Source organism: Morus notabilis, unplaced genomic scaffold (assembly GCF_000414095.1).
Source record: "Morus notabilis unplaced genomic scaffold, ASM41409v2 Scaffold205, whole genome shotgun sequence".
Classification (NCBI taxonomy): Eukaryota; Viridiplantae; Streptophyta; class Magnoliopsida; order Rosales; family Moraceae; genus Morus; species Morus notabilis.
Window position 1 is genome coordinate 1 of NW_010363285.1, and position 16,333 is coordinate 16,333.

The 16,333-nt window shown below is 36.5% G+C and overlaps 2 protein-coding genes and 1 pseudogene across 3 annotated transcripts; 2 read left to right on the plus strand and 1 right to left on the minus strand.

Moving 5' to 3' along the window:
- Window positions 1–6: 6 nt before the first annotated feature.
- LOC112092679 (germin-like protein subfamily 1 member 17) lies at window positions 7–969 on the minus strand. Its single transcript, XM_024169385.1, has 2 exons — window positions 782–969; window positions 7–646 (listed from the first exon to the last, which is right to left on the minus strand). Exons 1-2 carry the CDS (start codon window positions 903–905, stop codon window positions 96–98), a joined length of 675 nt encoding a protein of 224 aa, XP_024025153.1. The 5' UTR covers window positions 906–969; the 3' UTR covers window positions 7–95.
- Window positions 970–3,883: 2,914 nt separating this feature from the next.
- LOC21411317 lies at window positions 3,884–9,241 on the plus strand (annotated as a pseudogene).
- Window positions 9,242–13,311: 4,070 nt separating this feature from the next.
- LOC21407198 (pentatricopeptide repeat-containing protein At5g18390, mitochondrial) lies at window positions 13,312–16,329 on the plus strand. 2 transcript variants are annotated; one of them, XM_024169387.1, is made up of 3 exons: window positions 13,312–14,013; window positions 14,081–15,002; window positions 15,410–16,329. In XM_024169387.1, the coding sequence occupies exons 1-2, from the start codon at window positions 13,503–13,505 to the stop codon at window positions 14,980–14,982; spliced, it is 1,413 nt and encodes a 470-aa protein (XP_024025155.1). In that variant the 5' UTR covers window positions 13,312–13,502; the 3' UTR covers window positions 14,983–15,002; window positions 15,410–16,329. The 2 variants fall into 2 exon arrangements, with proteins under 2 accessions (XP_024025155.1, XP_010102179.1); XM_010103877.2 differs by having other exon boundaries at window positions 14,081–16,329.
- The last annotated feature ends 4 nt before the right edge of the window (window positions 16,330–16,333 follow it).

Below are 16,333 nucleotides of genomic sequence, written 5' to 3' on the forward strand. Positions count from 1 at the left end.
TGAGAGAATGGCGCATAGACACATGACCATTCTATTTATTACATAACACCTAACATATTTTAGTAATTTTATTATATGGTTGTTTCTTGGTCTCCCTAATTGGCTACCCAGAATTTCTTCTGAAGCTGCTCAACTATTTTCTGGTCAAGTTGGAAGGCCTTGGCTAGGATCTCAGGGTTGATGGCAGGATTAGATCCAAACACTGCGTTTGCAATTGTTATGGTCCCTGGATTTTGGCTGCCGAGACCCGCGAAGGCAACTGCTGGGACCTTTCCTGGATTGAACTGGAAGTGAATCAAACCAATTGGAAAGACAAACACATCTCCCTTGTTTAGAACCTTTGTGAACAGACGGTTCCCGTCTTGGTTTGACGTTACAAACCCGACGCTGAGTTGTCCCTCCACGACAACGAGGATTTCGGTGGCACGAGGGTGAGTGTGAGGCGGGTTTTCGCCATATGGTGCAAAGTCAATGCGAACCAATGATACCCCAAGAGTGTTGAGGCCAGCAATTTTGTCCACATTAACATTAGTGACATTGGACCCAATTTTATGGGTAGTATCCCCAGCAATGTTAAGCCCAGAAGCGAAGAAATCCTCCGCCTTGGCATGCTTTGGATCCTTGCAGAATTTCCCATTCACAAACACTGCTCAAAATGAAATTTTTGTTAGTTTCTATTTACTTTCAACACTTATAAGATAGAGAACATAAATTTACTAAAAGGTGGTAAAAAAAATAAGGAAAAATAGTAAGGAAATAAAAGAAAACTGTGTATACTTACAAGCCTTGTTAGGATCATCTATTGCTACACAGAAGTCCTGCAAAGGGCCTGGGTCATAGGCAGAGGCAATGAAAGTTGCCAAACCCAAGACAGAAAGTGTTAAAAGGATGTTAACACCTTTCATTATGTTTGATATTTTAGTATATATGTTATAGATCTCTATGAGTACTTCTGCTAATGTTACTTGAGTGATTATGGTTGGGGAATATTGCTTAGAAATTGTGATCTATTTATAGATGGAAGTCTCTGAACTAGTCTATCCTGTTGCGTGAATTGGATAAAGGACTTGGATTGTTTTTTCTCCTCAAAAGACTTGGTATTCAACTACTCATAGATTAATAACTTATGTTTCACTAGTTTTGCCTCTAGAAGAGAACTTTCAACATAGAAGTGGTCAGTTTGAGTTATCTTACAGTGTAAATCCTTCTTGTCTAGCTTTTCTTATCCTCTTTAATTTACTTATTGTTAAGGGTATAATTTGTGGCTTTAAATTAGAACCTTCATTTTTAATTAGCTAGCATCTGAGTTCTAGGAAGGTGTTTGAATTGGAAGGGTATGCCTTTAATAATGGCCTGAAAATTTAGCTCATGTAGATATATATACTCTTGAAGCTAAAATTCCTTATTGGTTAAGTTTATTCGGAATTCCGATATATATATATATATATATATATACTTAGTTGTTTTAAGATTGCATATTTATTTAGTTAGACATCAAGAACTCAGTGATAACAAGGAAGGGCAATTGGTATTATTTTCTCTTCCATTAGGTACTTATTTTGGCGCAGCCTTGATTACAAGTCTTTATGTGAATTATGATCAGGAGAATTCTTTTTACGCAAATCGTCATTTTCAAATGTAAAGGAAGAATTGGTCTTTTATTGGAACAAATATTCAAGTAGTATTCATCAAGTTTTGTATTGTGGAGTAGTTGATAGGTGTTAACATTGCAAGTAGAAAGAAACCGTTCAAACAAACGTATTATAGGTATCCATTCTTCTAAGTGGTATTTATTATTACACGAAACATCGGGTACGTAGAAAAGACGATGTCAAATAAAATAATTAAGGGTTTATTTTTTTCTTATAATCAAATTCAAATCATTAATTTTGTTATAGTATTTTTCTCTCATAAAAAAATTAAATTTTAAATGTTAAAATTAAGAATTATAGTTTGAATATAAAAAAGCCCTGAAAAGGTTGATCTAATTTGAAGGAGGGCCGGCTAGTAACCACTCTATGGATTCATTGGAATTATTTCACTTTTGAATGACCAAATTACTGTATATTTTCCACGTTGCAACTCTCTTTGTCTCTTACCAAGTTTTGTCCGCTTGCATGGCAAGAAACATCTTATCTGAATACCCAATGTCGAAGATGGTTCCCAACTGTTTCATATTTTTGTACTCTTTTTTTATTTCAATTTTCAATGACCAATCAAGTTATGTCTTTGGTTTTGGATACCTAGGAAATATTGAAAACTAGATAACACCGTTCTAGACTGCATTGCATTTCGGAACGACTCTGTACAGTTCATTGTATTATATTAATAAAAACTTCTGGGTTGATCTTGATCCATTTTCCAAGGAAAAAAATAAAAATCTACCGAGGAACAAATCATATGATTTTGCTTCAATTTGACGCCTTCTTTCTCATAATCTCAAACACAATGACGAGCCCGCCAGATGACATGTTTTAGTTGAAGAAGTCGTACAAATTTAGAAATATTTAGTGATAAAAGTCTCGACACATAGTCGTCATTGCTATGGCGAAAGACAAACTACAATTCAAAAAGTCAAAACCACGTTCTTCTAAATGTTCCATTCAAGTACCAATACAATGTTTGTTTTAGACGTCGCTTCTAAGAACCTAGACACCTATGCACCAGTACTAAATTCCTACAAGCAAAATAAAAGAAAAAAAATTAACCAAGCCTATAACTTCTACAATAACGAACCTTTCCTTTTTTCAAAAAAAAAAAAGAAATTATAAAATATAATGGATTAATTAATTATTACTTTAGATGTTCCTTACGGGCATGCAAGTGTAGAAAGTTCAATGACTATCTATGCAGACAAATTTTTTTTCTTTTAAATATTACCCTTCCAACCAAATACATTGGAAAAAAGCAAGAATGCAATTAAAGAAGACTAAGAGGATGTTTTGTACCTATATTCGTTCCCTGATTCGATTCATAGTTCGTAGTTCACTACAGTATTTTCTCTCACAAAAAATACACGTAAATCGAAAATAGTTTTAATCACATGGTTCTAATCCATGAACCAAACGTCTCCTAAAAGACTGACCAGGAAACGAAGTCGTCAATTGAATCGATGAGAAGGGAGAGACAGTGATTTCATGGCCTGTAATTGTTTTAAAGAATTTTTTTTTTTTTTTAAGGAATGGTGGTTAAAACATCAACAACAAAAATTCTTAAGACATCACAATTAGATTGTCACCCCCTTATCCCGCATTCAAATCCCATTATAAATTATAAAAAATACAAAAATGTCATGAGCAAAAATACAAGCTAGATGCTAAAATCAAATAGTTCTACAACATACATATTATATAATTCTTTCAAATATTATACATGTCTACTTAATGATGCCATTAAACCTATTAAAAATAGTACACAAAAAGAGAAAAAGTAGACGAAAGAAAAGGAACGAATTGTTGGCGCTAAAGAACAAACTTTATTCTCCTATGCTAATGTAGTATAGATATAGATTAATATGTATGGAAAAGGGAATATAAGAAGCTCTAGTTGGATATGCTAAATGCGACCTACTTTTCCCTGATATATTGTCACTCTCCCTAATGAGACACGGCCCTTTAACAGCCTCTTCTAACTTCTTAATTTTTGTTAATTAACGCGAACCACAAATCACAGTCCTTTAACAGACTTTTATGTTTGGTACAATTTCTTCTTCTCTTCAACTACTACAACTTTTTCTATATGCATGCCAAGGCCATACTAAAGTTAAAAGGGATTATACAGCTCATTTTTCCATAGAGGTTAGATCAGAGTGTGTGGTCCTAAGGAACATAATTAAAGAGTTTGCCATTTTGACACAATTTCTTTTTCAGAGAATAGTAGTAAAATGGGTATGGCAAAATGAGATTCTCAAAGTAATATGTCCGTGAAATGCTGTATAAAGTTGGATCTCTTTGAGTAAATATCTCGTTTTGAAATGTCTTAAGATTTGGTATCCTTCAAAGCCTCTCACTACAAGAAGTTTGATATTTTTGCTACCAAAAACCGAAATTCTTGCAGTGTATGTAGAGTGCTCTTCAAGCAAGCTAAAAAGGAAATGTGAATGAGAAAAAGTCTCCTTTTGACAACGCTCATGGTTTAATTTTTCTTTTAACCCTGATATGTAATTCTTACTACCATTTTGATCATTAATAATTAGTTGGCTCCTCACTTAATTTCATAAGTTTTCTCTTCGCTCCAACCACTTTTAAATGAAGACTATTTCTAATGCAAATATTAATGTCGGTGGCATATTGGCATAAAAAATATGAAAGCAACATAGAGTTCATTTGGCATTACTTTTAGAGGATGTTTTTAGCTTTTTTAAAGAAGCTACAATAGATTAGGGTGTTTAGTTATTCATGTTTTTGTCTAGTGGTTTTTAAAAATTGTTGTCAAACAACATAATTTAATAAGCAAATCATGAGTTACTTTTCCACAGCAGCTTCTGCTGGCATTGTTCAAATTTACAAAGATAATCTTAATAATAAAACGTAATTCTCAATCTACCTCTTTCACTTTTTTCATACCAAATTAAATATATATATATATGTGTGTTTTTAAAATAGTTATTTAAAAATTGAAAATCTTTAATAAATTTTAGTCAAATATTTCTAATAATTATCAAAATGTTTAAAATAACAACAATAAATAAGAAATTTAGTAGATGATAATTTTTTCCTATCAATAAAAGTAATTTATTTTTTAAAAAATATTTTAAGTAATAAAATTAAAATTATATTTTTTATATTTTGAATATTGACCATAAAAATAGAAATAAAATTAACTATAAATATATGTTAAAGTATGTCTACTTTTATTATTATACATCTCCATAGTAATTTTATACACAATTTACCAAACACTTAAATTTTTACTTCTTGTATTCACATCAGTTTTGTGAAAATATTTACCAAACATCTATATGTTTTTTGCCACAGCAACTTATTACTAACAGCACAACAACAACAACAAAAACTTTCAACAGTACAGCAATGCTAAACTGGCCCTTAATATGTTATTTTTATTTGTTTCAATGCATAATGTTATTTTAGATTATTTTCAATGCAAATGCTAATGCCAATTGTATATTTAGCATCAAAAACTATGATATGGTATGTTATTTTCATTTTTACTCTAATGCATAATGCTATTTGAAATGTTAAATCTATTTTTTCCTATAATTATTAAGCTTTGGAAGTTGTAAAAGTAAACTTTTATTTTTAAAATAATTAGAAAATGCAAGTTGCATTGATTACATGAAAAAAGTAAACATTTCAACTAACAATAATCAAATGCCAAAATTTCTCATATGTCATATGGAAAATTTATCATAAAGTATAGTGATGAGTTGGTTTTATATCGATTTATTAAGCTCTTGCAAGTTTAATATTAGCTAGTTTTAAGGTGTTTTGTTGACAAATTGATGTCTTCTTAATCTAATTTTACAGGATGGATGCAAGCATGATAATCTACCACAGATTACCATTAAAAGCCCACAAAACAAAGGCCTAAATTCCAGCCCATTAAGCCCACACACGGAGGACAATAATCCAGCAAAACAAAATGACATTATGCTTCATTCAAGCAAAGGCCCAAATTCCAGCCCATTAAGCCCACCAAGGAGGAGGAGATTAATTCCAGCCAAACGACAGTGTGTTTCAGCTCCCAGCCATATGGTATTACTTCCTCTGGTTGCACGCTAGAGTTGGGGCTGATTTGGAGAGGATAGAGAGTTGCGATTTTTGTGGAGAAAACCCTATCTCGAGGGAGAGTTTGAAAATGAAAACTAGAGGAAGATCCGGAATATTCTGGTGGTGGCTGGGATTTTCAAGAGGATTTTGGCTGGAATTTTGGCGGATTTTTTGAGAGGAAAAGAAAGAAAAAGAAAGGGGGATTGGACGAGAGGGCTTGGAGAGGAAGGATGGGTGCAGAGCTTCAGAGGGGGAGATTCACGGAGAGGTATTGCTGAGAAGTATTGGCTGATTCTTGGTGGAGAAACATTCGGCCATCAAGTGATTTATCCTTTGTTCTTCTTTTCTTCTTTCAGATTTTATATGGTGATGTCTTCCAGATTTGTCTTTGGTTTATTTAATTTCATTATGGCTTAATATTTTTAGTTAGAGATTGATGGATCCAAACCTATGATTTCTGAATTTCAATTTGAATGAGTTGCAATTTATTATTTTTCCGTGAAGAGTGTGTTCTATTGTTCTTAGGGCTTTTCATTTATTTAATTTGGGAATTGATCATAGTGATGTTTCGGATAGAGAAGCTATGTGATAGGAAACATTAAATTGTGAATTGAATCTTGGATATGAATAATATTCAAGCAAAATATAGAACATGCTATGAATAGACGAGGAGTAACCGAATAGGGATTCAAGGAAATTCATGTGGTCAGTTTAAATTGTAACCGAGAGGGAGATTTAACCGTAAAAGGATTCCACAAATTCTAAGGCATCTCATATTGAATTAATCTAGAATAGACTTGAAATAAGGATATTTGAAGTTAAGAATATATGTGATAGTTTATTAGACCCGAAATATGGATAATTAAACATTAGGGAATTCTACCATGTCATGGATAATAATAATTGAAATTCATTCTTTTGAGCTTATGGATGAATTGGTGTAGGTGAACTCAACTCTCTAACGTTTTCTCTCATTGAATTTCTTTCTTAAATCTTGTTTCTTTACATTTTCTAATTTTTAATCTTTATTTAGTTTTAATTCACATTACTCCCAATTTCGCAATCTCGAATAACATAGTTGGTTTAATCATTTTATTTGTGAATTTTACCAATCCTCATTGGGAAACGATATCTCACTCATCACTTTATTACTTGAACGATTGGTGCACTTGCTAGTGTTAATTTTATCGCATCATATAGCATGTGGGAAATTTGGCACAACAAATAGCATTGCATTAGAGAGTATTTTTACACTCAATGTTAAATTTATAATTGGCACATCGATTATAGAATTGCATAGAGATGCTTTAATTATAACATTGCATTGGAGATGCTTTTAAATGTTACATTTATTTTTTGCCATAATCATTATGTTTTGGAATTTGTAAAGTAAACTTTTAATTTTAAAATATTTTAGAAATGCAAATGGTTTAATGATTAAATGAAAAAGTAAGCATATTGAGTAATAGCAATCAAATGTTAAATTTGTCATATGTTTTACTTTGCGGTAGTATAGCATATGACAAATTTAGTATAAAAAAATTATTGGAGAATAATTTTCATATTGAAATACTAAAATTTAGCTTTGGTACATTCATTCTGGTTACATTAAAGATACTCTAAGGAAGGAAATATCTTTAACACACAAATGAAATAAAAGAGATAAAGACACGAACAGATTGAAATGAACTATGCAATTTTTTTTTTTTTTTTTCAACTTCTAGTGTCTCCAAATTATCTAATCATGATTAAAATCAAAGACGCGGTTAAAGACACAATTAAATTACGGTGATGTACTTGCGTTCAAATTATTACATCCAACTTATTAGAATGCAATTTTTTTTTTTTTTTTCAACTTCTAGTGTCTCCAAATTATCTAATCATGATTAAAATCAAAGACGCGGTTAAAGACACAATTAAATTACGGTGATGTACTTGCGTTCAAATTATTACATCCAACTTATTAGATTAGCCTGTTGAGTAAGCTCCAATTTAAAAGTGTAACTAAATGCTTATTCTCACTGGCCAATTAAACATTTGCTTAATTGAATTGATCAAAAGCAAAACAGTAATCACAGTTTCCAAACTCTGGATAATCCAACAATAGAACTTAATTGTTATATAATCAAAGGAAGGAAAACAAGAATACTATGCAACGCAAGGCATCAAAAGAGACCACTTCTATGCCAATTGCTCATTGATGGAAGCAAAGGAGCTCAAGAGGACATTAAAATTACTGTACTTGTATATAGCAGTAGAAAAATGATTCTTTCTGTACAAAGCAGATAACCATTGAAGACAATTTCCCAATCTTCTATCTGCTTCCTGTAGCAAAAAGTGGACCAAGTTTAGCAACAGTAATCCCTCTACAAACAGACTTGGTATCCACAAGTTTCTCACCCCCTCTCATCACTAATTACCACTCCACAGATTGGTAGATTAATTAAGAGACAGGTTATCTAAAATAATTAAGGGTGTTCATTTCCTTCTTGCACTCAACGTCTTGGCTTTCGCAACTTCCGTTGCCTCTGCCTATGACCCCAGTCCCCTGCAGGACTTTTGTGTCGCAATAGGCAACCCTAAAAGAGCCTGTATGTAGTCATAAACTCATTTCTTTCCCTACCAACTTTATCAAGCCTTTTCAGTTTAAAGAATGTACAGTAGCAGGGAAAAAAAAGTTTAAATAATGTAATGCAGTTAATTAGCATATGAATACTCCGTATATTTAGTGTCTGAATGACATATCTTTCATCTTTTGATAATTATTCGATACAAACTAGCTAACAGAATGTTTTTTTCAAGCAGTGTTTGTGAATGGGAAATTCTGCAAGGATCCAAAGCTTGCCAAGGCTGAGGATTTCTTCACTTCGGGTCTAAATATTGCTGGAGACACCAACAATCAGGTTGGATCCAATGTCACAACCGTGAATGTGGATAGAATTCCGGGACTCAACACTCTTCGGGTGTCATTGGTTCGCATTGTCTGTGCACCATATGGCCAAAACCTGTCTCACACTCACCCTCATGCCTCCGAAATCCTTGTCGTCGTTACGTTGGTTTCGCGTTGTCAAACCAAGATGGAATCTGCTTCTTCACAAAGGTTCTAAACAAGGGAGATGTGTTTGCTTTCCCAATTGGTATGATTCACTTCCAGTTCAATCCGGGAAATATATTCCAGCAGTTGCCTTTGCTGGTCTTGGCAGCCAAAACCCAGGAGTGATAACAATCGCAAACGCAGTGTTCGGGTCTCATCCTGCCATCAACCCTGAGGTCCTCTCCAGGGCCTTCCAACTTGACCAGAATGTTGTTGCGCAACTCCAAAAGAAGTTCTGGGTTGACGTCAATTAAACAGACCAAGAAACAACCATGAACTTGCAGCCTAGCCTACGTGCTAGTTTCAATAATTATTCTTGTGCCTCGTGTGTTTCATGTGGTTGTAACTAATGTTCGTAACTAAATAAGGAGGTCACGTTTGTACCTTTCTCTTATAGGAACTTAATCTATCATGGATGTTCGGCTAGTTGGTTAAGCACCTCTCTCTATTTTATATATATATATACAAAATCAATAGAGAACAAAACAATAAACAAGAACACACAACACTATGATTTATATAGGTTCGGCCAAAATGTTTGACCTACGTTCTGTTGAGCTCCTCCACAAGAGTTGTTCTTGATCAAAGTTGAGCTCCTCCACAAGAGTTGTTCCACTATCAAGAAGAAGAGTACATTTTTGATCTCACGATTACACTCTTGAACAGAGAAATCCCAAATACCCAAGAAACTATCCAAGAAAATCTCAGTGTTTTACAAGGCAAACTCTGAGTAAAACTCTCTTTACTGATTTTCTCTCACCGAATTGTACAGTCTCTCTCTAGATTTCTCTCTCTAAAATTAGGGAAAAAATTGAGATCCCCAAAACTCTCGAACCCTAGAACTAGAACAACCTGTATATTACATATATTTACACCCATTTAAAAGATGATAGCACAGCACCGACTCTACAGCCACGTGTTGCTCGGCTACTTGCTTCAACTCAACATTAACAAAACGATGTGTTTTGTTGCACAGCTTCCAGAATAAACAACTTGCAGTATTACTCTTCACCAGCCAAAAATGAAATGTCATTTTTGTTCTTTTCTTCTTCTTGTTATTAATCATGAGTTTAGTTCAGAGATTATTCCTCACAAACTCCACCTTAATCTCTGAAATAAACCTTAAGCTTCATTGTGGAATCATTGCTCTACCCTTATGATCTACGTTTTTCCAACGCTAAGCAACTTCAGACATTTCTAGAGTTTGCTAGCTGGTATCACCTTTGTCGCCATATCAGAGGGGTTTTCTTCTGTATCCACTTTTTCCAGTCCTACTATCCCTTCTTCAGTTTTCTCTCAGATGAAATGGTGTCTAACATCAATATGTTTAGACTTTTCATGGTAGACTGAATTCTTACTCAAGTGAATTGCAGATTGACTCTGAATAGATGATGGCATTTCCTTTCAACATCTTTAGTTCTCTTAGAAGTCCCTGTAGCCACATAGCCTCCTTAAACCCTTCAGTTACAGCCATGTATTTTGCCTCAGTACTTGAGAGGGCAACCACTGGCTGTAACTGAGCCTTCCAATTTATGCAATTTCCTCCTAGCAGCATCATGAAGGCTGAAGTAGATCTTATTTTATCTCTGTCACCAGCGTAGTCTGAGTCTACATACCCTTCTAAGCTGAGGTGAGATGACCTTTGCTTGTAGATTAGTCCATAACTCAAAGTAATGTTCACATATCTGAGCACCCACTTCATGGCAGACCAATGCTCTTGACCTAGATTAGCCATATACTTACTAAGTATGCTCACTTCATAGGCAAAATCAGGCCTAGTGCAAATCATTGCATACATAAGTGAGCCTACAGCACTTGGGTATGGCACTTTTTCCATTTCCAACTTCTCTTTCTCAGTTGATGGTGACTGTTTTGCAGATAGCTTAAAATGGCCTGCAAGTGGGACAGTGACCTTCTTTGCTTGATCCATGAAAAATTTACTTACAACCTTTCTCAAGTACTCTTCCTAAGACAAGCATAACATTCTTCCCTTTCTATCTCTTTTGATGTCAATACCTAAAATCTTCTTAGCATGTCTCAGGTATTTCATATCAAACTCTACACTCAACATCTTCTTGACTTCTTTTATGTCATTCAAGTCTTCTCCTGTAATCAGCATATCATCCACATAGAGCAGAAGAAATACTGAATTTCTAGAACCTGCATTCTTGTGATATAGACATGAATCACAACTACTCCTTCAAAACCAGCCTTTGTCACATGGCCATCAAATCTTCTATACCATTGCCTTGGGGATTGTTTCAATCCATACAAAGACTTCCTCAGGAGGCACACCTTATCTTTCTTTCCATTAACCTCAAAACTAAGGGGTTGGAGCATATAAATGGTCTCATTCAGGTCTCCATGCAGAATGCAGTTTTTACATCCATCTGCTCTAATTCCCAGTTTTTCTGAGCAACTAGAGATAGAATGGTTCTTATGGTTTTATACTTAACCACTGGAGAAAAAACTTCAGTATAATCAATCCCTTCAACTTCTGCGAATCCTTTGGCAACCAATCTTGCCTTGAACCTTTTTGGTTCCTTTCCTGTAGCTCCTTCCTTGATCTTAAAGATCCATTTGCATGAGACTGGTTTTTGCTTCTTTGACTTATCAACCAGCACCCACGTATTGCTCCCCTTTAAGGATGACATTTCCTCTTTCATTGCTGCTATCCACTTATCTACCTATGGACTGGATATGGCCTCTTCATAGGTTTTGGGTTCTTCTATTTTTAGATCTTCTGAAGAATTCAAGGCAAATGCTGTGGGTTCACTCTGGCCAAATCTTTGAGGTGGTTTCACTTGTCTTCTCTGTCTATCCCGACTGAGCATGTAATCTGCCAGTCTTTCTGTTTCTGCAGGCTCTAGAACTTCTTCATCTGGGTCGGTCGTGGGATTGTCAGGATCTTCATGTATAGACTATTATTGTTGTACTATTTCTAGCCCGGTATCCAGTTGGTCATCTATTGATCTGGTGGCCCTTGATGCCTCCACCTCAATTTGCAGCTCCTTTGTTGAGTTGGTACCTAGACCTGCATCATTAGAAACTACAGCAGTATCTTTTTCTTTGTTTAAATAAGGCATATCATATTCATTGAAAATAACATCCCTGCTGATTATAATTTTGTGCCTAGGATCATCTCTAACACACAGTCTATACCCTTTGACACCCTCTGGATAGCCTAAGAAAATGCATTTCAAGGACCTAGGGTCTAATTTGCCTTCCCTTTGATGTGCATAAGCAGCACATCCAAATAGTCTTAGGTTTCCTAGGTTTGGTGATTTTTCAGTCCAAAGCTCTTCTGGAGTTTTGAGTCCTATTGGTTTGCAGGGACATTTGTTAATTAAATAACAGGCAGTTGTAACAGCTTCACCCCAAAAAAACTTAGATCATCCTGAACCAAATAACATGCACCTGACCCTTTCCATCAATGTCATGTTCATTCTTTCAGCTATCCCATTATGTTGGGGTGTTTTCTTAACAGTTCTATGCCTCAAAATTCCTAAATCATGACAATATTTCGTGAACAGATCATGACAAAATTTCATGCCATTGTCTATTCTAAGGGCCTTTAGGTTCCTATTGGTTTGGTTTTCAGCTAAGGATTTCCATTGCTTAAATTTATTGAAACATTCTTCCTTAGTTTTCAGTAAATAAACCCAAACTTTTCTAGAGAAATCATCAACAACAGAAAGAAAGTACATGGATCCTTTATGAGTTAGAACTCTCTCAGGTCCCCATAAATCAGCATGCACGTAATCCAGTGGTCCTTTTGCTCTGTATGTTGATGATGTGAACTTGAGCTTGTGTTGTTTACCTAGCACACATTGCTCACAGAAGTCTAGATGGCTTATCTTGTCCTTTCCAAGTAGTCCCTGCTTACTTAACTCCTGCAGCCCTCTCTCACTAACGTGGGCCAACCTTCTGTGCTAAATTTCAGCCTTGGATTTTTCTCTGATGATTGATGCAGCAGTACCAGTTACTGTCTGACCTTTAAAGACATAGAGACCATTTTGTTTCTCTCCTTTCATCACCATCAACGCCCCCGTAAGAATCTTCAAGACTCTACCTTGAGCATTATTTGAATATCCCTCATCATCTAATGATCTTAAGGAAATTAAATTCCTTCCTAACTCGGCGATATGTCTCACATTTTTTAAAACATGATAACTGCCATCACTTGACCTCACAATAATGTTCTTGAAAATTATAATACTATCAGTGTTAAAAAGATGCATAACATGACTATATATATTGAAAAATACTTAAATATCCATTAATATAAAGTGAATTTCACATGTAAACTCATAATGCGGGACTCCACCTTTTATTAAAGAGCGATACTAAACAACATTATAGTCCGTTCACTTCGCTGATTCGAGTTTGTAATTCGAGTTGAGATGTGATTTTATGTGAGAGCTTTTTATTGTAACAAAAAAGTTAAATGTGATTGTTTGTGAGAGCTTTTTACTGTAGCAAAACTCAAATTCTAAACTCAAATTGGTGAAGTGAACGGGGCCTTAGTCTCTTATAACATTGTTCCTAAATATTCCCTACTCAAATTTAAAATATATATACATATGAAAGAGAGAGAGTGTGTGTCGAATATTTTGGAACGCGTCAGACCACGAAATATTGCAAACAGTCCACTTTAACTCGACTAAACAACAATAACAATGCTTTCAGCGTCAAAGAAGATTCTTTTCGTCTTTCTCAGAGGCATAAACACAAACAGCTACAAGGCACAAAACCTCCGATATTTCCAGACCTTGCCCAGCACTGCCGTCAATGGCGACCACTACCAGAACAGCACCAAACCCTCCTCCTCGAAGGACAACTACTTCGCCGCCATCCACCACATCTCGAACATCGTGCAGCGCGACTTCTACATGGAGCGGACCCTCAACAAGCTCCGCATCGCCGCCGTCGACTCCGACCTCGTCTTCCGCGTCCTCCGCGCCTGCCACAAGTTCGGCCCTGAGTCCCTCCGCTTCTTCAACTGGGCCCGCTCCCATCAGCCCTCTTACCGCCCCACCTCCGTCGAGCTCGAAGAGCTCGCCAAAAACCTAGCCCGCACCAAGAAGTACGAGTCCATGTGGAAGATCCTTCAACAGATGAAGACCAATAACAACCTCATTATCTCCTCCGAAACCCTCTGCTTCATCATCGAAGAGTACGGGAAACAAGGTAATCAACAATTTGATCCTTTTATCAAATTTTCTCTCTAAATTCTCTAGCTTTCTCTATCTTTCAGGACTGGTCGATCAGGCCGCGGAGGTCTTCAATCGAGTTCCGAAGATTTTCAACTGTTCGCAGACCGTGGAGGTCTATAACTCGCTGCTGTTTGCCCTCTGCGAAGTTAAGCTTTTCCATGGCGCTTACGCTTTGGTGAGGAGGATGATAAGGAAGGAAGTTGTTCCTGATAAGAGGACGTATTCGATTCTGGTGAATGCATGGTGCTCGGCGGGGAAGATGAGGGAGGCGCAAAATTTCTTGTCGGAGATGAGCAAGAAAGGATTCAACCCGCCGGTTCGAGGCCGCGACCTCCTGATCGAAGGGCTGTTGAACGCCGGCTACATCGAGTCGGCGAAAGAGATGGTGCGGAAAATGGTGAAAGAAGGCTTCTTGCCTGATGTTTCCACCTTCAATTCTCTCGTTGAAGTGATCTGTAAATCCGAGGAAGTTGAGTTCTGCATTGATCTTTACCATCAAGTGTGTGGGCTCGGGCTTTGTCCCGATATCAACACCTACAAGGTGTTGATCCCTGCGGTTTCAAAGGCGGGTCAGATCGATGAGGCGTTTAGGCTTCTGCATAGCTCCATTGAAGATGGGCACAAGCCGTTTCCGAGCTTGTATGCGCCTATAATCAAGGGAATGTGCAGGAAGGGACAATTTGATGACGCGCTTTGTTTCTTTGGTGAGATGAAGGTTAAGGGGCATCCACCGAACCGACCGGTGTACACCATGTTGATCACGATGTGCGGCCGTGGAGGCCGGTTTGTTGATGCTGCGAATTACTTGGTGGAGATGACGGAGATAGGGTTGACACCGATTTCTCGGTGCTTTGATTTGGTCACTGATGGATTGAAGAACTGTGGGAAGCATGATTTGGCTAGGAGGATTGAGCAATTGGAAGTTTCTGCCCGTGGCATGTGATATGTTGTGAACGCTCTCAGGTGAAGTGCAATCAACTCTTGTTTTGACTGTTTGGAGGATAAATCAATCATGGCTTCAACCTTTGTCAGACCCTTACTTAGGATGGTTTACACTAGAAGGGGTAAGCGTGGCAAGAAGCAGAGAATTCGGGGCCAAGGAGTATTTTCTGAAAGTGGCTAGGGAAAACATGTTAGAATCAGGGGGTATATTGTGGTTAGGGCAAGCAGGATGAGATTAGGCCGTATTTTGCTAATTTTCTGGTGTTCTGTTGCCGACAGAGGCTTGGAGTCCCGGAGTACTAGAAATCTCCGGAATTATCCCTTTACTTTTCTATTGTTCTTGTGTAATCTGTGTTTGCTGGTGTTGATCAATAAAACCCCTGATTCCATCCTTTATTCTCATTGATTTCTGCTTGTGTGTGAACCAGGTACCTAACAACCTTCAAGAGCATTCCTCAACGGAAAAGGCGGGAAATTCCCTGAGCTTTCCTTCTGTTTTACCAATCTAAAGCTTGGATTTTTTTTCTGCACAGCTTCTTTGGGTTTCGGAAAGGAAAAAGAACCACATTACAACCTGTGTTAGCTTCCATTGACAAGTTAGTATGGTGAAGAAACAGAGTGGAGTTCAGATTTCCCAAGCATTTCAATTACTGTTTCTTGGGTGCCGAGCCGTAGTACTCTCAAATGCAACAATCTCTGAGGATGCAGTCTAATTATAATGAACTTACTGTTTTTAATCAGCAAGAACTCGTGTTGCGCTATTGTATGACATTGATCACAGAACCATAATTACGGCAGGGGAAGCTTTTAAGGTGCCCTAGGAACATAGCAGAAAAGATATACCTCCGCTCGGGAGTTGAGTTTTTCAGATGGTCTGTATTGGCAAAAGAAAATGGCAAGAAAAGTTCAAAGAAGTTGCATGTACAAAACCAGGCCGTTGGGGGTAAATGTATCCTTGTAAAGTTCAAATACTCTGATGAGTTGATCCCTGCTCTATTTTATCTCTTTCCGTTACCGGAAGTACCTAATATATGAATTTGCTAGTCATATTAATCTCCAGGAATATACTGTCATGCTGCTGTGGCTGCTCTTCAAGTTCCATTCCTTAAAAGTCTATGAATATATCTTACAAAGAATGATGTTGGGACACGAGATGTTGGGTAGTGTGTAGACATTTGCTGCACAACATTTGAAAAGAGGCTCAATTTGAGTAAACCAGGAACCCGCTTTTCAGAGATAATGGAAACAGAAAGCTCAGAAATATAGAAAGAATGTACTGGCGCGGGATACAAAAGGAATCAGCAAAGAGGCTGCTATGTAGAGTGGAGAAAATTTTGTTGATGTTAACAGTT